Source organism: Tachyglossus aculeatus, chromosome 7 (assembly GCF_015852505.1).
Source record: "Tachyglossus aculeatus isolate mTacAcu1 chromosome 7, mTacAcu1.pri, whole genome shotgun sequence".
NCBI classification, from domain to species: Eukaryota; Metazoa; Chordata; class Mammalia; order Monotremata; family Tachyglossidae; genus Tachyglossus; species Tachyglossus aculeatus.
In genome coordinates this window covers 36,155,032-36,178,779 of record NC_052072.1, presented here as the reverse complement: position 1 = coordinate 36,178,779, position 23,748 = coordinate 36,155,032, and the positions used below count along the sequence as shown (strand labels likewise).

The 23,748-nt window shown below is 42.6% G+C and overlaps 1 protein-coding gene across 1 annotated transcript in view; it reads right to left on the bottom strand.

The window, feature by feature from the left end:
- Window positions 1–284: 284 nt before the first annotated feature.
- The window catches only part of AP1S3 (adaptor related protein complex 1 subunit sigma 3), a 59,307-nt gene continuing 35,843 nt past the window's right edge, over window positions 285–23,748 (bottom strand). Inside the window, exons 2-5 of the mRNA XM_038749233.1 lie at window positions 21,924–22,102; window positions 15,397–15,505; window positions 4,551–4,688; window positions 285–1,537 (exon numbers count right to left, since the gene is read on the bottom strand). Coding sequence (XP_038605161.1) covers window positions 1,502–1,537; window positions 4,551–4,688; window positions 15,397–15,505; window positions 21,924–22,102 — 462 coding nt within the window. The 3' untranslated portion in view covers window positions 285–1,501. The remainder of the gene's footprint in view (window positions 1,538–4,550; window positions 4,689–15,396; window positions 15,506–21,923; window positions 22,103–23,748) is intronic.

The following is a 23,748-nucleotide window of genomic DNA, read 5'->3' as shown; positions in this document are numbered from 1 at the left end:
ACAGCAGTCAAGTGGCTGAGGCAGGATTAGAACCCACATCCTCTGACTCCCAAGCCTTTGCTCTTTCCAATAAGCCACACATTTGACACTGATTTGATGAGACTCCAAAGACAGGCACACTTGCCTCCAGGGAATACTATCTCTGACCTTCTTGATGATTTTAAGGGTCCTTTGTCTCTGATTAACCCTCCTGATTGTTCCCAGCAATCTCTCAAAGCTGCAACTCCCAGGAAGCCACTGAGAAAAGCTACACAATACCTCTTCAGAAACCAAGGATGGCATACTTGATTTTCAGTTTCTTTCATTTATTTATTCATTTTTTTCATACCATTGATAATTTTCCCTGATACGATACAGACTGGCTCCTGTCAAACATACCCATAACCTTCACTCTCTTCCCATTGCCATTGACCTATAGGATTTGGGAGCCAATTAGTATTCCACTTCAAAAGTCAGAAAACACACAAATTGAGGTGGGAAATTGGGAAATAATTCCTATGGGAGGGTCAGATTCTACACTCCCAAATACAAGAAAAACTCAGCATCTAGTGAATTGGAATTTTGTGTGTGCAGAGACAGAAAGGTTACAAATATCCCCAAATACTTTCTGAGCACACACTATGCATGAGACAGTCCTGGACCCTATAAGAAAGCCTCTTTGATACTGAATTTTACCCAGTATCTCAAGGGAAATCATGGATACATCATCATCGTCATCATCGTTATCCCATCACTCAAGTCATTTGAAGCCTAACTGGGCCTGTTATTCAGGAATATATAGTTACAAATATTATTTCGGATTAAAAAATACAGCCAAATGGTGCTATCCCATTTCTCTTTTTAGCAAAAAAGGTAGAAAATTCCCAACCTAGACAATTGTTGAAAATATACATGAATATAAGTATATTAAATATGTGTATAATCTACTATTCACTTTCTTAAAATTGTTCCCCAAAGTACATATTTCTCTCATTAACTAGAAATTACAAATTCAAGGATCAGACCTATATATTTGCATTTAAGTTGACAGAAAAATTGTCACAGTGCCTGACATGTCATTAAATCATTGTGAAATTGTATTCCATAAACAACTCATTTAGAAAAGGAGTCATTGTTACCCCAAGTATGCAAAACAGTCAATAAAATCTCATAAGTGGTGGCTCAAAACTAGGAAAAATATATTGCTAGCTATTTCTCAGTAACATATCAAAGTTTGATTTTGTAGCTAAAATCCTGATATCAAACAAATTAGCAGTGGATAATACAATGATTTAAAAATTCCAACAGTGCTAGATACAATTTATTTTACATATAATACAGATGTGTAATCATAAATATGTTATATTCACCAAAATGAAAATTTTACTAATTTGCACATAGTTCCTTTTAGTTCTTTTTGGTATTTTTAGAGGCTCTGGCACTTAAGAAATGAATTGCAGCATGTTGAGTTTTGTGTGTGTACAATGTGCAGATTTTTTTTTGTCTTCAAGTAGATTTGATATTAAAATGTAGGTTTGTTCATGTATTCCTCCATTGTCTGAAAAATAAATGGATTCATTACATTTATAAAGGTTCACAGAAAATCACAGCTTTCTACAGCAGGCAAAATCAATTCATTTTACCATTAAAGGAAAACCATCCAGGAGTAATTTCCGATTAAAAAGGTGTTCTAATTTACTCAAGAAATCTTGGGCTTGATAGAAAAACTAATATGTTCTGAAACTAAATAGCTGTCATTAATTACTAACTGTAGAAAGCTAATAGAGCCAGTGAGAACAGCACAGCTTTGACTCAGACACAGATGGGAGAGAGTAAAGGGACCGTCCACGAGTCATTGGAACCACTCCACACTAGCCCAGTTTGGCAAGTGACCACACGGGGCTTCCATCATATTAATTAGTTAATTAATAATAATAATAATGGCATTTATTAAGTGCTTACTATGTGCAAAGCACTGTTCTAAGCGCTGGGGAGGTTACAAGGTGATCAGGTTGTCCCACGCTGGGCTCACAGTCTTAATCCCCATTATGACAGATGAGGTAATTGTGGCACAGAGAAGTTAAGTGACTTGCCCAACATCACACAGCTGACAGTTGGCGGTGCTGGGATTTGAACCCACGACCTCTGACTCCAAAGCCCGTGCTCTTTCCACTGAGCCATGCTGCTTCTCCAATTCAGCTTCAATTGCTTATCAACATTCATTCAATCATTCGGTCATATTTATGGAGTGCTTACTGTGTGCAGAGCACTATAATAAGTGCTTCGGAAAGTACAATAAAATAATAAACAGTGACATTCCCTGCCCACAGTTGAGAGTGAGGGAGATAGACATCAATACAAATAAATAACATTTCAAATATGTACATAAGTGCTTTGGGGCTGGGAGGGGGGAAGAACAAAGGGACTAAGGGTGACGCAGAAGGGAATGGGAGATGAGGAAAAGTGGGGCTTAGTCTGGGAAGACCTATTGGAGGAGATGGGCCTTTGGTAGGGCTTTGAAACTGAGGAGAGTGGTAGGCAGTAGGATTACAGGAGGGAGGGTGGTCCAGGCCAGAGACAGGAGGTGGGCTGGGGGTTGGCAGTGAGACAGGTGAGATTGAGGCACAGTGAGAAGGTAAGCACTAAAGGAGAAAAGATGTGTTCCCAAAAGGAAACTCCAAAGTGTCTAAACCCTACATTCAAAGAGGCAGCTAAAACCCAATATAGCCTAATCTGGCAAGGTAAGCACTAAAGGAGCGAAGATGTGTTCCCAAAAGGGAACTCCAAAGTGTCTAAACCCTACACTCAAAGAGGCAGCTAAAACCCAATATAGACTAATCCGGCATGGTGAGAAGGTAAGCACTAAAGGAGCAAAGATGTGTTCCCAAAAGTGAACTCCAAAGTGTCTAAACCCTACATTCAAAGAGGCAGCTAAAACCCAATATAGCCTAATCCGGCACGGTGAGAAGGTAAGCACTGAAGGAGCAAAGATGTGTTCCCAAAAGGGAAGTCCAAAGTGTCTAAACCCTACATTCAAAGAGGCAGCTAAAACCCAATATAGCCTAATCCGGCATGGTGAGAAGGTAAGCACTAAAGGAGCAAAGATGTGTTCCCAAAAGGAAACTCCAAAGTGTCTAAACCCTACATTCAAAGAGGCAGCTAAAACCCAATATAGCCTAATCCGGCATGGTGAGAAGGTAAGCACTAAAGGAGCGAAGATGTGTTCCCAAAAGGGAATCAATCAATCAATTGTATTTATTGAGCGCTTACTGTGTGCAGAGCACTGTACTAAGCACTTGGGAAGTACAAGTTGGCAACATATAGAGACAGTCCCTACCCAAAAGTGGGCTCACAGTCTAAAAAAGGGAACGCTAAAGTGTCTAAACCCTACATTCAAAGAGGCAGCTAAAACCCAATATAGACTGTGAGCCCACTGTTGGGTAGGGACTGTCTCTATATGTTCCCAACTTGTACTTCCCAAGTGCTTATTCCAGTGCTCTGCACATAGTAAGCGCTCAATAAATATGATGGAATGAATGAATAGCCTAATCCTTTGGGCAGTCGTCTTCTACAGAATTCTGGGTCATTAGAAAATGCCGCTTACTTCCAGATGAAGTAAGAGAAGCAGCATGGCTTAGTGGATACAGCATGAGCTTGGGAGTCAGAAGGACCTAGATTCTAATTGCAACTCTGCCACTTGACTGCTGTGTGATCTTGGACAAGTCATTTCACTTCCCTGTGCCTCAGTTACCTCATCTGTAAAATGGGGATTGACTATGAACTCCTTGTGGGATATGGACTGTGTCCAACCTGATTATCATGTATCTATCCACAGTTTAGTACGGTGTCTAACACATAGTGCTTAACGAATACCGTGGAAAAAAAAAGTTGATGCTAATGTTAGGCCTCAGTGTATAAGAATCACTCGTGTGGTAATCTGGAAACAATAATCGAGACTTCCAGAACCTGCTTCTGATTAAAGACATCTTTGCATACAAATCTCTTGTGCTCCTGACTTATTTATGAGCACAAGAGTAGACAAAAAGTTACTCTCTAACTGGTGTCAAAATTGTTTAACAAAATTGGTGAATGCTGTTTTCGAGTAGACAAAAAGTTACTCTCTAAGTGGTGTCAAAATTGTTTAACAAAATTGGTGAATGCCGTTTTCGAAGATATTTCCAGCAAGTGAGCTAAAATCTTTTACTCTTCTGCTTTCCCATACATTTTTGGAATTAGCTGTGCAAGCTATGAAAAAGTGAAATTAAAATAGCTCAAAACAATTGCCAAGTCTGAAAGAATTAATTGCAAGCATGTACGCTCACAGTGAAGCCGGGTTTACATGCATAAAAGGAAATAAAGAATTAAGGTTTTAATTCAGATAATTTAAGCCAAAAAACACTTTCCCCATAAAACACTCCAATAATTGGGTCAGAGTGCTCTGGATAATTATCTGGATAACTATCATACGAACCTGCCCACAGTCAGTTTAGCTAAAAGGCTTTTTAAAAATTTCTTGCTGAGTAATGTCATTTCCCAGTTCTGCATGCGATTCTGTTGGCTGCCGTTCTTACCTCCTGTAACATATCAGAATCTTCTATGGCTTTGACTGCCGATTTTTTTGACGTCTCTTGGATTTCTCCACCCATTATAAACTCGTCAAGAATGAAATAAGCCTTTTCAAAATTAAAGATAATATCCAGCTCACAGACCTAGTGGGATGAAAATTAAGATTTTGATAAGGTGTGTATTCATCTGCAAACATCTGTTATACTGTCAAAACCGTTCAACAGATGCACTCTTGTGGCGGGCTAATAAAATACTGACAGTATTTCCAGTACTTTTCTGAAAAACATGGAGTTTGAGCATTTCAGACCTCAAATCTTCAAAATATCCAATCTCTACAGCAACAGAGCATTTAGTTGTATGCTGTTTTCTCATTTAATTAGAATCACAGTGCTGAAAGAATTCAAGAGTTCACCTCAACACTCCCCTTCCCGCACCCCTACTTCATTCTTGCTTCCAAATTCATCAATTGTATTTGAGCTTTTATTGTGTGCAGAACACTGAACTAAGTGCTTCCAAATCATCCTAGGCACATGCTTCTCTGCCAAAGAACACCTTAATCCTGACTCAGATGAATGTTCAGAAACTAGCAGAATTTATACTCACCTTACTGTTTTCCCTCCCCTGGGAGCTCACTTGAGGCCTCTCATATCTGGATTCCAATTTATTGCTATCCAGGTTGATTTTTAAGAGTCAGAAATTCAAAGACAGACTGCCTTTTTCAGGTTCATTTATCTCATTTGTGTTCACACTTCACAGTATACAAATTAAAACAGATATCCTTCTCTTCTAGACTGAAGTTCGTCGTGGGCAGGGAACGTATCTACCAACTCCGTTGCATTGCACTCTCCCAATCGCTTAATGCGGTAATGCTCTGCACACAATAAATGCTCAATAAATATGATTGATTCTTGAAAATTTGACATGACTTCTTGCTCAAACTAAGGAGTGAAGTAACCACTATATTTTAATCACCATCACCATCACTTCAATCTATCAATCGTGGTATATATCATGCCCTTACTGTGTATGGAGCATTGTATTAAGCAACTGGAGAAATACAAGAGATCCAACCTCTTCCCACAAGGAGCTTACAGTCTACAGGGAGAGATGGACATTAACAATAATAATAATAATAATGGCATTTATTAAGTGCTTACTATGTGCAAAGCACTGTTCTAAGCACTGGGGAGGTTACAAAGTGATCAGGTTGTCCCACAGGGGGCTCACAGTATTAATCCTCATTTTACAGTTGAGGTAACTGAGGCACAGAGAAGTGAAGTGACTTGCCCAAAGTCACACAGCTGACAATTGGCAGACCCGAGATTTGAACCCATGACCTCTGACTCCAAATCCCGGGGTCTTTCCACTGAGCCACACTGCTTCCCATTAGGTCAGCGAAGTTTAGGTGGGAGGGAGAGCTCTTCTGGAGTCAAGGGTGAGGAATTTTCTATTTAGTGTAGAGATGGATGGACAACCACTGGAGGTCTTTGAGGTGTGGGGAGATATGGACAGAAAGATTTTTCAGAAAAAATGATCCAGGGAGCAGAGTGATGTATGGCCTGGAGAAGGGAGAGATGGGAGGAAGAAAGTCGGCAAAGAGGCTGATCCAGAAGTCAAGGCTGGAAATGACAAACGCTTGGCTCAGCATGGTGGCGGTTTGGATGGAGAGGAAAGGGCAGATTCTAGAGCTGTCATGAAGGTGGGACCAAAAGGAGGTTGTTACAAATTGAACATATGGGTTGAATACGAGAGATGAGCGGCAAGGTTACTAGCTGGTGAAACAGGGAGGCTAGTGGTGTTGTCTACATTGACGAGAAAGACGGGGAGATCATGGTTCGGGTGAAAAAATGAGTTCCGATTTGGACACGTTAACTTTGAGGTATCACCGCAATATCCAAGTAGAGATGTCCTGGGGAAATGAAGAAATATGAGACTATAGAAGAGAGGACAAGGCTGGAGAAGTAGATTTGGGAATCGCCCACGTAGAAATGGTAGTTGAAGCTGTGGGAGCAAATGAGTTCTCCAAGGGACTAGGTTTAGATGGAGAATAGAAGGGACCCAGGACTGAGGTTTGGGGGGCTCCCACAGTTAGATGGTGGGAGGCAGAGGAAAAAACCCTTCTGCCACCGGGCTGGTCCTAACTTTGTACAGTGATCTGCACACAGAAAGCGCTTAATAAATACTATTTCTACTACTCCCTTGCCTCACTGATTTTCTACTGCAACACGGCCCATTCACTTCACTCCTATAATGCTGACTTTCTCACTATACCTCAATCTCATCAATCTTGCCGCCAACCACTTGTCCATATATTCCCTCTGGCCCAAACTCCCTCCCACTTCATATCAAACAAATCACCTCTCTCCCCACCTTCAAAGCCTTATTAAAATCACAAGTCCTCCAATGGGCCTTCTCTGACAAAAGCCTCATTTCCCTCAGTTTCCCTCCTTTCTGTGTCACCTATTCACTTGGATCTGTGCCCTATAAGCACTTGAGATTCACCCCAACTTCAGCCCCATGGCAATTATTTAATGCCTGTCTTTCCCTCTAGACTGCTCAGCCACGCTGAGAAGCAGCGTGGCTCTGTGGAAAGAGCCCAGGCTTTGGAGTCAGAGGTCATGGGTTCAAATTCCGGCTCCCCCACTTGTCAGCTGTGTGATTTTGCGCAAGTCACTTCACTTCTCTGTGCCTCAGTTCCCTCATCTGTAAAATGGGGACTGTGAGCCCCCTGTGGGACAACCTGATCACCTTGCAACCTCCCCAGCGCATAGAACAGTGCTTTGCACATAGTAAGCGCTTAACAAATGTTATCATTATTAGACTGTAAGCTACTGTGGTCAGCGAACGTGTCTACCAAATCTGTTGTACTGTAATAATAATTTTGGTATTCGTTAAGCGCTTACTATGCGCAAAGCACTGTCCTAAGCGCTGGAGAGGATATAAAGTGATCAGGTTGTCCCATGTGGGGCTCACAATCTTAATCACCATTTTACAGATGAGGTAACTGAGGCACAGAGAAGTGAAGTCACACAGCTGACAAGTGGAGGAGCTGGGATTTGAACCCATGACCTCTGAATCAATCAATTGTATTTACTGAGCACTTACTGTGTGCAGAGCACTGTACTAAGCACTTGGGAAGTACAAGCTGGCAACATATAGAGACAGTCCCTACCCAACAGTGGGCTCACAGTCTAGAAGGGGGAGACAGAGAACAAAACCAAACATACAAAATAAAATAAATAGAATAGATGTTCCTTCCACTGAGCCATGCTGTACTCTCCCAAGCACTTACTAGAGTGCTTTGCACCCAGTAAGCACTCAATAAATATCACTGATTGAGTGATTATCTGATAGCAAATCGATTCATCCATAAAAGATGTGTGTTCATTTGCCTGTATGTCACAACTACACTTACACACTTATCCATCTTCGGTTGGATTTTCTGTTCGACTTACTCTGACGTGTGCATCTTGCAGCTAAGTGCTAGCAGAAGCAGCGTGGCTCAGTGGAAATAGCACGGGCTTTGGAGTCAAAGGTCATGGGTTCAAATCCCGGCTCCGCCAATTGTCAGCTGTGTGACTTTGGGCAAGTCACTTCACTTCTCTGTGCCTCAGTTACTTCATCAGTAAAATGGGGATGAAGACTGTGAGCCCCCCATGAGACAACCTGATCACTTTGTAACCTCCCCAGCGCTTAAAACAGAGCTTTGCACATAGTAAGTGCTTAATAAATGTCATCATTATTATTACTGTTAAAAAATATTGTTGATGATGCTGAATACCATACTTCTGCAGCTAAATTTCTAAATAAATTTAGAACACCCACATAGGTCTCATACCTGCTATTCATTATTATTATTCATGACACCCTCCATTAGAAAATCACCTGAAGGCACAAACAGCAACAGTCAATCCAAATATATAAAATGGAAGTAGCAACAACTATGATATGTTCAAGATCAATTAAAAAATGATTTATGATGATATGTCTCATATTCTACCTGGCAGGAGGCCCAATAAGGGCGGGAATAAAGTTCCAGAAAATTTCATTCTGCTTTCATTTTAGACACAATCGTTGTGAAAGAGTGTTTCTAGGGAATAATAATAATTATAATTGTAGTAATTAAGTGCTTACTATGTGCTAAGTGCTTAGTGCTTAGTACTATGTACTAAGTGCTTACTAGAGAAGTAGCGTGGCTCAATGGAAAAGAGCACGGGCTTGGGAGTCAGAGGTCATGGGTTCAAATCCCAGCTCCACCAATTGTCAGCTGTGTGACTTTGGGCAAGTCACTTCACTTCTCTGTGCCTCAGTTACCCCAACTGTAAAATGGGGATTAAGACTGTGAGACCCCTGTGGGACAACCTGAGTGCTTTGTAACCTCCCCAGCACTTAGAACAGTGCTTTGCCCATAGTAAGCCCTCAATAAATGCCATTATTATTATGTGCCAGGCACTGTACTAAGCCCTGGGGTAGATACAAGTTAATGGGGTTGGACACAGTCCCTGTTCCATGTGGGGCTCACAGTCTTAATCCCCATTTTACAGATGAGGAAACTGAGGGCCAGAGAAGTTAAGTGACTTGCCCAAAGTCACACAACAAACCTGTGGCATAGCCGGGATTAGAGCCCAGGTCCTTCTGAATTCCAGGCCCGTGTGCTACCCACTAGGCCATGTTGACAACAGGGCCTCAAATTGTCCTTTTTTAAAAACTCATGTTACGTGCACTTCAGCAGGTCCTATAATCATTGAGTTTTGATGGGGCAAAGATGTACTTCTGAGGAAAGGACTGTAGCTTTAATAATAATGATTATTATTATATAATTATGTATGTAATAATAATATATAATAATATAATTATTATGTACATAATAACAATTATTATTATGGCATTTGTTAAGTGCTTAATACGTGCCAAGCACTGTTCTAAGCACTGGGTAGAAAAAAGGTAATCAGATTGTCCCATTTGGGGCTCACAGTCTTAATCCCCATTTTACAAATGAGGTAACTGAGGCACAGAGACATTAAATGGCTTGCCCAAGGCCACACAGCAGAAAAGTGGTGGAGTCAGGATTAGAACCCACGTCCTCTGACTCTCAAGCCGAGCCTGGGCTCTTTCCATCAAGCCTTCTAGACTGTGAGCCCGCTGTTGGGTAGGGACCGTCTCTAGATGTTGCCAACTTGGACTTCCCAAGCGCTTAGTACAGTGCTCTGCACACAGTAAGCGCTCAATAAATACGATTGAATGAATGAATGAATGAAGCCATGCTGCTTCTATGCTTTGGCATAGACCCTGGGTGTTCCTTATCCCTTATTCCCTGAGCCTAATCTACTCTGGGGTTTTGGATATTTCCCTTTAGCCTCTCTTTAATGGGACTAATGCTACTTACCCACCACTTGACGGTGATGAAAAGATTTAGCTAGCTAATCTTCCTAAATCGCTTAAGATTACAAAGTACTATAAAAGGTGCTAAGTAATTAGAAGAAGGTTTTGATTTACCCCCTACAGAAAAGCATTTTATTCCAATACTACAGGAGAGATTTCAACGTCTGTCTTAGGGTAATGGGGTGGGAAGGGGGTTAAAGAAAATCTTCAGCATTAATATGAAAAAGCACCTTTTAAAGGGAACCTGGAGACTTTTTGATTTTTGTGGAAGAGCAGATAAAGTCGAAATGTACATTTTAAGAACTATGTAAATGTTTGAAATCTGATCGAGCCACCAATTAGTATTTATTCCGCCTCAGTGAACATATAGGCTAGGATTTTTCTCTTTTCAATCAGTCCATCAATAGTATTTTTGAACATACTGAGCACTTGTGAGAATACAAGAGAGTTAATAGAAATAATCCTGGGCTGCAAGGATTTTACAATCCGGTGGCATTTTTGAACATACTGAACACTTGTGAGAATACAACAGAGTTAACAGAAATAATCCTGGGCTGCAAGGATTTTACAATCCGATGGCATTGAGGGGTGGGAAGGAACAGACAGGGAGTGAGTACCCAAATGTTTATGTGATGTGGAAATCTTCAAGTAGCCTTAGGGGGAGTAAACAGTGTGGGAACATAAGTGATTAAACATCAAGGAAGGCCTCCTTGGAGGAGCTGTGATTTCAGGAAGGCTTTAAAGATGGGAAGAGCAGAGGTCTGCCAGATAGGAAGGGGGGAAAGAGTCCCAGGAAAAAGAGAAGGAGCAAGAAGCCTATGGTGACAGAGGTGACAGTGAGGCACAGTGAGTAGGTTGGTTTGAGAGGAACCAATGGGAGAACAGGTGGTAATAATAATAATAATAATGATGATGGCATTTATTAAGCGCTGACTATGTGCAAAGGACTGTTCTAAGCGCTGGGGAGGTTACAGGGTGATCAGGTTGTCCCTCGGGGGGCTCACAGTTTTTAATCCCCATTTTTCAGATGAGGTAACTGAGGCACAGAGAAGTGAAGTGACTTGCCCAAAGTCACACAGCTGACAATTAGCAGGCCAGGATTTAAACCCCTAGCCTCTGACTCCAAAGCCCGTGCTCTTTCCACTGAGCCACGCTGCCTAATAATAATAATAAGAATGGTATTTGTTAAACACTTACCATGTGCCAAGCACTGTACTAAGCTCTGGGGTAATAATAATAATAATAATAATAATAATAATAATAATAATAATAATGGTATTTGTTAAGCACTTACTATGTGCAAAGCACTGTACTAAGTGCTGGGGAGGTTACAGGGTGATCAGGTTGTCCCACAGGGGGGTTCACAGTTTTTAATCCCCATTTTTCAGATGAGGTAACTGAGGCCCAGAGAAGTGAAGTGACTTGCCCAAAGTCACACAGCTGACAAGTGGCAGAGCCGGGATTTGACCCCAAAGCCCAAGCTCTTTCCACTGAGTGGTATTTATTGACCATGTATGGTACATGGTATATGTATATGGTATAGTATATAGTATATATAGAGAGAAGCAGCGTGGCTTAGTGGAAAGAGCATGGACTTTGGAGTCAGAGGTCATGGATTCAAACTCCGGCTCCACCAATTGTCAGCTGTGTGATTTTGGGCAAGTCACTTCACTTCTCTGTGCCACAGTTACCTCATCTGGAAAATGGGGATTAAGACTGGGAGCCCGGCGTGGGACAACCTGATCTCCTTGTAACCTCCCCAGCGCTTAGAACAGTGCTTTGCACATAGTAAGCACTTAATAAATGCCATCATCATTACCATTATTATATGTACAGCACCGTACTAAGTGCTTGGGAGAGCATACCACGCCACTGATGTCCTGAAATCATTTCAGAACTTTATTTTTGGTGGGCAAAAGAAGGGCTAACATCCTTCACTATCTTGATTTAGAAACACCTTCTCATGGTTAAGACGGAGGATCAGGGATGGAGGAGTAGAGATTTCTAGCAGAAACAGGGCTCCCGGCAATTTCACTGTTTATTATCGACATAAGCTGCCACTGAACAAGAGCCATATTCCTTTCAAAGTTGCTCTGTCATTTTCAGGTCTCTGGTTCAAACTGAATCAACCGAGCCAAGACCAAAAGTCCTCTCCACGTCTCGTTGCCGCAGCTGGGTCAGTCTGTGACAAAGCATTGGGCAGGGAATGTCCTTTGTGGAAATAACACAGAGGAAAACAAAGGGATTTCGGGAAGAGTGAAGGATTGAGGAAATTCAGCCATCACAGTAGTGTGCTCAAACAGACCTGCACTCTTCACATGGCTTGCTGATCTGAATAAATAATAATATTTTAAGGATATGAACATAGATGCTTATGGGGGTGGGAAGTCAGTACGCAAGTGTTTAGGTGACAGGGAAGTGCTGGAATGGTAGTTGGGGTGAAATTGGAGATTAGAGTAGTCAGGGAAGGCTTCTTGGAGGAGACTTGATTTTCAGAAAGGCTTTGGAGTTGGGGAGAGCAGTCGTCTGCCAAATAGAAAGGAAGAGGAGTTCCAGGCCGGAGAGAGGATGTGAGCAAGAGTTCAAAGGTGAGAGAGACGGGAACGAGGCTCAGGGAGTAGGTCGGCTTGAGAGGAGCAAAGTTTATGAGCTGGGGTGTAGAGGAAGAAGAGCAAAGATAAGTAGGGGGGAGACAGTGGCTTGAGAGCTGACAGAGCTCACATAATCGAAACTACGAGGGGCGATATTCTGAAATCTCAATCTACCTACAAGCCTTCACTGAATGGCCACAGAATGAATAGCTCCATGCTAATTGAATTTTTAGAATGCAATGATTGTTTCCATTAAAATGCTTGTTTGCTGAAAAAAATATTTTATTTGGACAACACCTGCCAGGGCAGATCAGCCTAAAACAAACTGGTTCCAAGTTCCAACCGAACTCTTTATATTCCCAACCAAATCCTGTCATCCCCACGAATTTCCCATCACTGTAGACAGCACCACCAACCTTCCCGTCCCACAAGCGAGTAACCTCGGTGTTATCCTCTATTCATGTCTCTCATTCAACCCACTTATTCAGTGTCACCAAATCCTGCAGGTTCAACCTTCACAACATCCCTAAAATCAGCTCTTTCCTCTCCATCCAAACTGCTACCATGTTAATTCATGCATTTATCCCATCCCGCCTTGATTATTTCGCCAACCACCTTGCTGACCGCCCGGCCTTCTGTCTCTCACGAGTCTAGGGCAAACTTCACTCCGCTGCTTGGCTCATTTTCCTATGAAACCACTCAGTCCATGGTTCCAGAAGAACCTCCAGCGGTTGCCCAAACACCACTGCAAATAAAAACTCCTTACCACAGGCTTTAAAGCACTCAATCACCTTGCCCACTCTACCTCACCTCCCTGATTTCCAACTACGACCCAGCCAGCACAGTTAGCTCCTCTAATGCCAATCTATTCACTGGACCTTGATCTCGTATATCTTGCCACTGACCTCTCCCCCCAACATCCTCCCTCTGTCCTGGAACGCTTCCACTCTTCATATCCAACAGACAATCACTCTTCCCCCTTCACAGCTTTTATTAAAAGCCCACCTTCTCCATGAGACCTTCCCCGACTAAGTCCTCATTTCCTCTTCTCCCACGCTCTTCTGTGTCACCCTTGCACTTGGATTAGCACTCTTTATTCACCTCTCCCACAGCTCCACAGCACTTCTATACATTTCTGCACCTTATTTATTTATAGTAATGTCTGTCTCCCCCTCTAGACTGCAAACTTGCTATAGGCAGGGAATGTGTCTACCAACTCTCTGGAATTGTACTCTCCCAGGAACTTCGTACATTGCTCTGCACACATTAAGTGCTCAATAAATATGATTGATTGATTGACTGATTCCAAGTAGTACCTTCATTTATTTTTTAATGGTATTTGTTAAGCATTTGTTATGTGCCGGGCACTGATCTAAGAACTGGGGTAGATACAAGGTAATCAGGTTGGACGCAGTCCACATCCCACATGGGGCTCACAGTCATAATCCCCATTTTACAGGTGAGGTAACTGAGGCACAGAGAAGTGAAGTGACTTGCCCAAGGTCACACAGTAGACAGATGGTGGAACTGGGATTAGAACCCAGGTCTTTTTGATTCCCAGGCCCGGGTTCTATAATAATAACAATGATGGCATGTATTAAGCGCTTACTATGTGCAAAGCACGGTACTAAGTGTTGTGGAGGTTACAAGGTGATCAGGTTGTCCCACGGGGGGCTCACAGTCTTAACCCCCATTTTACAGGTGACATAACTGAGGCACAGAGAAGTTAAGTGACTTCCCCAAAGTCACACAGCTGACAATGGGCGGAGCGGGGATTTGAACCCATGACTTCTGATTCCAAAGCCCGGGCTCTTTCCACTGAGCCACGCTGCTCCTCAGCACTATCCACTAGACCACACTGCTCCTCCTTCATTTCAAGCCTGATGATCAGTAAGGAGAATTTCTTAGCGGGATTGTCTGAGGCCATCTACCATCTCTGCTGAATTTCTCTGGGTCAGCACCTAACACGGTCAAGCTATCAGTTTCCTCCGCATACCTTAGGGTGTCCAGGAGCCTCTTTGGGGGCCACAGGGGCCACAGGAGGGATTTCTCAGTCATCAACCTTTAATTACTCAATATGTTGGCAGATGTGGGCTTCTCCCAGGTTCAGAAAGTGGCATTTGGGGGCACTAATAATAATAATAATGATAATAGATAAGCACTTATTATGTACTAATTATTCATTACTCATTATGTACCAAGCACTCTACGAAGCACTGGGGTATAAAAATAGTTACATAAGTACTGTGGGGCTGAGGTATCATTCATTCATTCAATCATTTATTGAGTGCTTACTGTGTGCAGAGCACTGTACTAAGCGCTTGGGAAGTACAAGTTGGCAACATAAGGTATCAAAGACCTTAAGTACTTAATCAGGTCAGACACAATTTCTGTCCTGCATGGAGCTCACAGTCTTATGGGGAGGGAGAACAGATATTCCATTCACTGTACTAAGCGCTTGGGAAGTACAAGTTGGCAACATAAGGTATCAAAGACCTTAAGTACTTAATCAGGTCAGACACAATTTCTGTCCTGCATGGAGCTCACAGTCTTATGGGGAGGGAGAACAGATATTCCATTCCCAATCGACAGATGAGGAAAATGAGGCACAGATAAATTAAGTGACTTTCCCATGATCACATAGCAGACAAGTAGAGGAGCTAAGATTAGAACCCAGTGCTCTTCCTACTAGGCGTTTCTCCAAATTATCTTCAAATTTCTTGCTCCATTTTTAATTGTAGATTGTTATAGTTCTCACCCTGCCTCACATCAACTACACAGATACCCTAGAAACAAAGTAAAGATGATGGGACAACAGAGAAATTTTAGAGAAATTTTACTCAACTGCAATTTGTTTAAAATTAAAAGCCAAACTTACATTTCCAAAATATTTGTCCAGTAGTTCTACGTATCGGTGCACGATCTCTAGTGTCAACAGTTCATTATCCTGATTTTCTACTGCACAGCAAAAATATAAACTGGCATACCTTTAAAAAAGAAAAGGAGAATTAAATACACCACTCTATAAGTCTCAAGAAACATCAAGGAGCCCATTGTTGGGTAAGGACTCTATCTACACTCACTCCCTTGGTGAACTCATTCGCTCCCACGGCTTCAACTATCATCTCTACGCTGATGACACCCAAATCCACATCTCTGCCCCTGCTCCCTCTCCCTCCCTTCAGGCTCGTGTCTCCTCCTGCCTTCAGGACATCTCCATCTGGATGTCTGCCCACCATCTAAAACTCAACATGTCCAAGACTGAACTCCTTATCTTCCCTCCCAAACCCTGCCCTCTCCCTGACTTTCCCATCACTGTAGATGGCACTACCATCCTTCCCATCTCACAAGGCCGCAACTTTGGTCTCACAGGCCCACAACTTTGGTGTCATCCTTGACTCTGCTCTCTCGTTCACCCCTCACATCCAATCTGTCACCAAAACCTGCCGGTCTCACCTCCGCAACATTGCCAAGATCCACCCTTTCCTCTCCATCCAAACTGCTACCCTGCTGGTTCAATCCCTCATCCTATCCCGACAGGATTACTGCATCATCCCCCTCTCTGATCTCCCATCCTCCTGTCTCTCCCCACTTCAGTCTATTCTTCATGCCACTGCCCAGATCGTCTTTGTGCAGAAACGCTCTGGACATGTTACTTCCCTCCTCAAAAATCTCCAGTGGCTACCAATCAACCTACGCATCAGGCAAAAACTCCTCACCCTTGGCTTCAAGGCTGTCCATCCCCTCGCCCCCTCCTACCTCACCTCCCTTCTTTCCTTCTCCAGCCCAGCCCGCACCCTCCGCTCCTCTGCCGCTCACCTCCTCACTGGGCCTCGTTCTCGCCTGTCCCGCCATTGACCCCCGGCCCACGTCCTCCCCCTGGCCTGGAATGCCCTCCCTCCGCACATCCACCAAACTAGCTCTCTTCCTCCCTTCAAATCCCTACTGAGAGCTCACCTCCTCCAGGAGGCCTTCCCACACTGAGCCCCCTCCTTCTTCTCCCCCTCTCCATCCCCCCACCCTACCTCCTTCCCCTCCCCACAGCACCTGTATATATGTTTGTACAGATTTATTACTCTATTTATTTTACTTGTACATATTTACTACTCTATGTTGTTAATGATGTGCGTCTAGCTTTACTTCTATTTATTCTGATGACTTGCCACCTGTTCACATGTTTTGTTTTGTTGTCTGTCTCCCCCTTCTAGACTGTGAGCCAGTTGTTGGGTAGGGACTGTCTCTATATGTTGCCGACTTGTGCTTCCCAAGTGCTTAGTACAGTGCTCTGCACACAGTAAGCACTCAATAAGTACAATTGAATGAATGAATCAAGCGGGCAGGGAACCACAGAAGGGCTTGAAAAATCTGTGCTATTGATGACAGTATCCATACCAAGGTCTGGGGAAGAAGAGGTCAGTTAGAGCCATCCACCGTTAGCTAGGAGAAGAGGGCCAGGAAGATTAGAAATGGACCTTGGTTTGGGGAGGAGGGAAAGGACAGCCACCTCTGAATTGTAAGCTCCTTATGGGCAGGGAACATGCCTACCAACTGTGTTGTATTGTACTCTCCCAAAAACTTAGTATTACGCTCTGCTTACGGTAAGTGCGCGATAAATACCATTACAGTACATATTTATTACTCTATTTATTTATTTATTTATTTATTTTACTTGTACATTTCTATCCTACTTATTTTATTTTGTTGGTATGTTTGGTTCTGTTCTCTGTCTCCCCCTTTTAGACTGTGAGCCCACTGTTGGGTAGGGACTGTCTCTATGTGATGCCAATTTGTACTTCCCAAGCGCTTAGTACAGTGCTCTGCACATAGTAAGCGCTCAATAAATACGATTGATTGATTGATTGATTGATTGATTACTTGATCAAAGAGAAACATCAACAGACTGTTCCATGTCTCCTCTCCTCAACCCGCTGCTCTTCCTTCATTCTGGCTCCATCATTTATCTGCTGTGTGGCCTTGGGCAGGGCACTTAACTTCTCTGTGCCTCAGTTCGCTCATCTGTAAGACTGGGAGCCCCATGTGGAACCGGGGGGACAGGGACTGATTAGCTTGTATGAATCCTGTACATATTTATTCTATTTATTTTATTTCGTTAATATCTTTTGTTCTGATGTCTGTCTCCCCCTTCTAGACTGTGAGCCCGCTGTTGGGTGGGGACCGTCTCTAGATGTTGCCAACTTGTACTTCCCAAGCGCTTAGTACAGTGCTCTGCACATAGTAAGTGCTCAATAAATACGATTGAATGAATGAATGACTTCCAGCACTTAGTACAGCCCCTGGCATAAAGTAAGCGCTTAACTACCATAAAATTTTTTAAAAAAATCCTATCGTATGTCTACTCTTGCCTCGGTTCTTGGCTGTAATCCTTGGAGATGTCCATCTCCCTGGCTCTTTCTGCCACTTCTCTCCCAAGCTCTCTTTCAAAGGTTTTATCTCCCAAGATCTTAGTTTAAACAAATGTTGCTTGCTTAGAAATTAGAGCACAGGTCTGGGAGTCGGATGACCTGGGTTCAAATCCAGCTCTGCCACTTGCCTGCTGTGTAATATTCACTGTGCCTCAGTTTCCCCCTCTTCAAAATAGGGATGAAATACCTGTTGACCCTTCCCCTTAAACTGTGAGCCCCAAGTGGGACAGGGACTGCCGATTTGATTAAACACTTAACTACTTTGACACTCTCCCCAGCCTCACAGTACTTAGGTACATACTCTGCTATCTCCCCTATCTGTAATTTATTTTAATCTCTGTCTCCCTCTTTGTACTAGAAGCAGCGTGGCTCAATGGAAAGAACCCGGGCTTTGGAGTCAGAGGTCGTGGGTTCAAATCCTGGCTCCGCCAATTGTCAGCTGTGTGACTTTGGGCAAGTCACTTCACTTCTCTGGGCCTCAGTTACCTCATCTGTAAAATGGGGATTAAGATTGTGAGCCCCCCGTGGGACAACCTGATCACCCTGTAACCTCCCCGTGCTTAGAACAGTGCTTTGCACATAGTAAGCACTCAACAAATGCCATTATTATTATTATTATTATTATTATTATTATTACTATAAGTTCTCCCCCTTCTAGACTGTGAGCCCACTGTTGGGTAGGGACTGTCTCTATATGTTGCCAACTTGTACTTCCCAAGCACTTAGTACAGTGCTCTGCACACAGTAAGTGCTCAATAAATGCGATTGATTGACTGATTGATTGATATAAGTTCCTTTTGGGCATGGCTCATGTTTACCAACTCTGTTGTACTCTCCCAAGCCCTTAGAACAGTGCTGTGCACATAGTAAGCACTCAATAAATACCATTGATTTATTATCATGTATTTCCCATCAGTCAGTCAATTGTATTTATTGAGTGCTTACTATGTGCAGAGCACTGTTACTAAGTCCTTGGGCGCGTACAATATAACAACAGATACATTCACTGCCCATAATGAGCTTGCAGTCCAGTGCTTAATACAATGCTTAGCACGTAACAGGCATTAAAAAAAACCAATAACAACTATTATTATCACTTAGGAGATTCTGATGAGTTTCTGATTATCAATCCACACCTGTGCTGAATTAGTGGAGTAGATTATCATTAAGGTACTATCTTACTATGTGTCCAGCATTGTTGCAAGCGCTTAGGAAAGTACGATTACAGTCGAGGTGAGATCAGGCGTGTCAAACTCAGGAGTTTGTGACTCGCAAGGAATAGTGACTGGAGCAGAGAAGCGACTGCAAGGAAGTGGGAGCAGGGAAGCGGAAGCAAGGAAGCGGGAACAAGGAAATGGGAGCAGAGGAGCAGGAAAGCGCTCAATAAATACGATTGACTGACTGACTGACTTCAAAAGAGGGGTGGACTTGTCCCACCCTCAGCCGACTGGCATCTTAAACAACCACAGAGGATTTTCTCCCAACCAAATTGACAGCTTCTTGTCTTTGGTTTGGTTTCCGTTTTTAATGGTATTTGTTAAGTGCGTGCTATGTGCTAGGCACTGTTGCCAACTTGTACTTCCCAAGCGCTTAGTACAGTGCTCTGCACACAGTAAGCACTCAATACAATTGAATGAATGAATGGGATAGATAAAAGTTAATCAGATTGGACACAGTCCATGTTCCACGTGGGGCTCACAGTCCTAATCCTCATTTTACATATTCATTCATTCATTCAATCGTATGTATTGAGCACTTACTGTGTGCAGAGCGCTGTACTAAGCGCTTGGGAAGTCCAAGTTGGCAACATATAGAGACGGTCTCTACCCAACAGCGGGCTCACAGTCTAGAAGGGGGAGACAGAGAACAAAACAAAACATTAACAAAATAAAATAAATAGAATAAATATGAACAAGTAAAATAGAGTAATAAATCTGTACAAACATATATACAGGTGCTGTGGGGAGGGGAAGGAGGTAAGGCGGGGGGGGGGGGGGGGAGAATATGCAAGTGGCCTCCCCATTCAGACAAGTATTTCCATGTGAGTGGAGGTGTGCGCCACGGAGAGTACTTTAGAGAAAACTTGGATTTAAAAAAATGCAGGGGTACAATTTCTAAAGGAAGTTAAGGCCTCTTGGTTTACAGCATTTAACGTGCATGTGCTGCTAAGGCAGGAATTGGTCCCGTAAAGCAGGCCAAGGCTTCTCCCGTTTAAGCAATGGAAGAATTGGTAATGACATCAAGGACTCTATCCAGCACTTTGGGTGAATAATAATAATAATAATAATGGCATTTATTAAGCGCTTACTATGTGCAAAACACTGTTCTAAGCACTGGGGAGTTTACAAGGTGATCAGGTTGTCCCATGGGGGGTTCACAGTCTTAATCCCCATTTTACAGATGAGGGAACTGAGGCCCAGAGAAGTGAAGTGACTTGCCCAAAGTCACACAGCTGACAATTGGCAGAGCCGGGATTTGAACCCATGAACTCTGACTCCAAAGCCCAGGCTCTTTCCAGTGAGCCACGCTGCTTTGCAGAGCTCGAAATGAGCTACATCGAGGCTCGAGACACAGGGTAAGTCAAAGAATCACAGCGTAAGACCGCTATCGAGTGATGGGACTGGTTGAGCACTTATTGTGTGCAGCGAACGGTACGGATAGAGCACAGGCCTGGGAATCAGAAGGTCAATCAATCAATCAATCAATCATATTTATTGAGCGCTTACTGTGTGCAGAGCACTGGACTAAGCGCTTGGGAAGTACAAGTTGGCAACATATAGAGACAGTCCCTACCCAACAGTGGGCTCACAGTCTAAAAGGGGGAGACAGAGAACAAAACCAAACATACTAACAAAATAAAATAAATAGAATAGATATGTACAAGTAAAATAAATAGAGTAATAAATATGTACAAACATATATACATATATACAGGTGCTGTGGGGAAGGGAAGGAGGTAAGATCGGGGGGATGGAGAGGGGGACGTGGGTTCTAATCCCAGCACTGCCACTCGTCTTCTGGGTGGCCTTGGGCAAGTCACTTCACTTCTCTGTGCTGCAGTTACCTCAACTGCAATATGGGGATTGAGACTGTGAGCCCCATGTGGGCCAGGGACTGTGCCCAACTCGATTTGCTTGCATCCACCCCAGCCTGGCACATAGTTAGCGCTTAACAAATACTATTATTATTATTATTATTATTATTATTATGTGCTGTGGAGATGGGACAGATAAGGAAGGAGGGAAGGAAAATAAAGGTGGTGGGGATGACAGCTTAGTTAGAGAAGGCTTCCTGGAGGAGATGTGATTTTAGCAGGGCTTTGAAGATGGGGAGTCCATCACAAATGAAGGGGGAGGGGAGTCCCAGGCAGAAGGAAGTGGAGCAAAGGGTTGACGGTGAGAGTGAGATAATAATAATAATAATGATGTAACGGAGGCACGGGAAGTGAAGTGACTTGCCCAAGGTCACACAGAAAATGCGTGGTGGGGCAATGGTTAATAATAATGATGGCATTTATGAAGTGCTTACTATGTGCAAAGCACTGTTCTAAGCGCTGGGGAGGTTACAAGGTGATCAGGTTGTCCCACGTGGGGCTCACAGTCTTAATCCCCATTTTACAGATGAGGGAACGGAGCCACAGAGAAGTTAGGTGACTTGCCCAAAGTCACACAGCTGACAATTGGCAGAGCCGGGATTTGAACCCATGACCTCTGACTCCAAAGCCCGGGCTCTTTCCACTGAGCCACGCTGCTTCTCTATCTGCAAGGCCCTTACAGTATAGAGGATGAGTTTACAGTCTAGTGAAATTCCTTCCCCCAAACGCAAGCACAACTGTACTAAACTGAGAAACAGGCCTCTAGATTAACCAATGAACTGGGCATACAGCCTCCCTGAAATGTACATCTTTAAATACCCAGCAGTTGCATATTTTCAGGATTAAAGCAAACAGTATTTAAAAAAACCCTCATAAAATTACTCACACCTTTTGTAAACAAGTTTTAGTTCCTTCCAGTCAATAAAACTGCTTGCCTTTTGACTTCGAGACAGAATAATTTGAACAATTTCCCGGCTGATCTTTTTCCTCTCTCTATCAGGGAGTGTTGTGTACCATTTCTGCAGCCTTAATTTTCCTTGGCGACTGAACAGCAATATGAAATGTATCTAGAGCAAATAAAGCACAGGGGTTATCAGTTTCTTTTCAGGATCCATCTCACGGAAAGCAAATTCTTGGTTAATTAAAAAGGAACAGAATGTCCACTGGAAAAGAAATTCACCTGGACTTGGGTGCTCTTGACCAATATGCCAAAACATACTATTCTATTTATGAAGAGAAGAAAAACAGAATAATCTAAATACCAATTTTCTGCTAAAAACAGTGAGTAAAATCAGTATTAGTAGGATATGATGGCATAATTCAAACTGGCTACAATAAAGAAATGAAATTGGGTGAAACGCATATTCTCTATTATCCATTCTGAAATAGGGAAGCATTGAACAGACAACTGAATTATGGCTAATCCACACATCCCCCTCTCTACAATGAAACAAAAAAATAACTCAAGACCCTGAAGGATTTCCCCCTCAGCTCTCAGAATCCAGTAATGCGACCTTACAGAAGTCATCATTGCAAAATTGATTTAACCACAAAGTGTTCTGGAGATTGAGTCTGTTCCAGTCAGGAAGAAAGGAGGAAACTCAGTTTTTGGAGGTCTGCTACCTCTTTCAAACAATTCAAGGAACATTTCAACCAGAAATAATAATAATAACGAGGCCTAATTCAGTTAATACCTCCGGTGAGCAACATACATTGGCTCAGTGGAAAGAGCACGGGCTTTGGAGTCAGGGGTCATGCGTTCGAATACCAGCTCTTCCAGTTGTCAGCTGTGTGACTTTGGGCAAGTCACTTAACTTCTCTGTGCCTCAGTTCCCTCATCTGTGAAATGGGGATTAAGACTGTGAGCCCCCTGTGGGACAACCTGATTGCCTTGTAACCTCCTCAGCGCTTAGAACACTGCTTTGCACATAGTAAGCGCTTAATAAATGCCATTATTATTATTATTATTATATGCCCCTTTTGCCAGTTATATCAGACATAATGTTTTGTTTGCTTGAAAACAACCTATCAAAGCAATTAATGAAATACCACCTTTACTTAGTACCCAATTTCAAGAAAAAAACCATGTTTCATCTTAAGTTACTACAAGGGGGTTTGCTGCATGAGTTTGGGCAAGTCACTTAACTTCTCTGTGCCTCAGTTGACCTCATCTGTAAAATGGGGCTTAAGATTTTGAGCCCCACGTGGGACAGGGATTGTGTTCAACCCAATTTGCTTGTATCTACCTCAATGCTTAGTACAGTGCCTGGCACATAGTATGTGCTTAACAAATACCACTATTATTATTATTATATAATACAACGATGTATAATAATATTGTATATTATAATTAATATAATTATAATTAAAATTACTAATTATAATTAATAATGTAATTGTTGTTGTTAATAATTAATATAATCAATATATAATAATATAATAATATAATAATCTATCCCAGCACTTAGTACAATGCCTGGCACATAGTATGCACTTAAATGCCACAATCATTATTATTACTATCCTAACATCTAGTACAGTGTCTGGCACATAGTAAGCGTTTCACAAATACAATTAAAAAACCTGGTCATTGCTTGAAAATCTTGCTGCTTTAGAATCAACGGCATAATAGCAACTGAAAAAGAAAGGGAACAGGAAAACAGGTGGAGAATTGGATTCAAACTCAGTGGCTGAACCAGGGCTGTGGGAACGA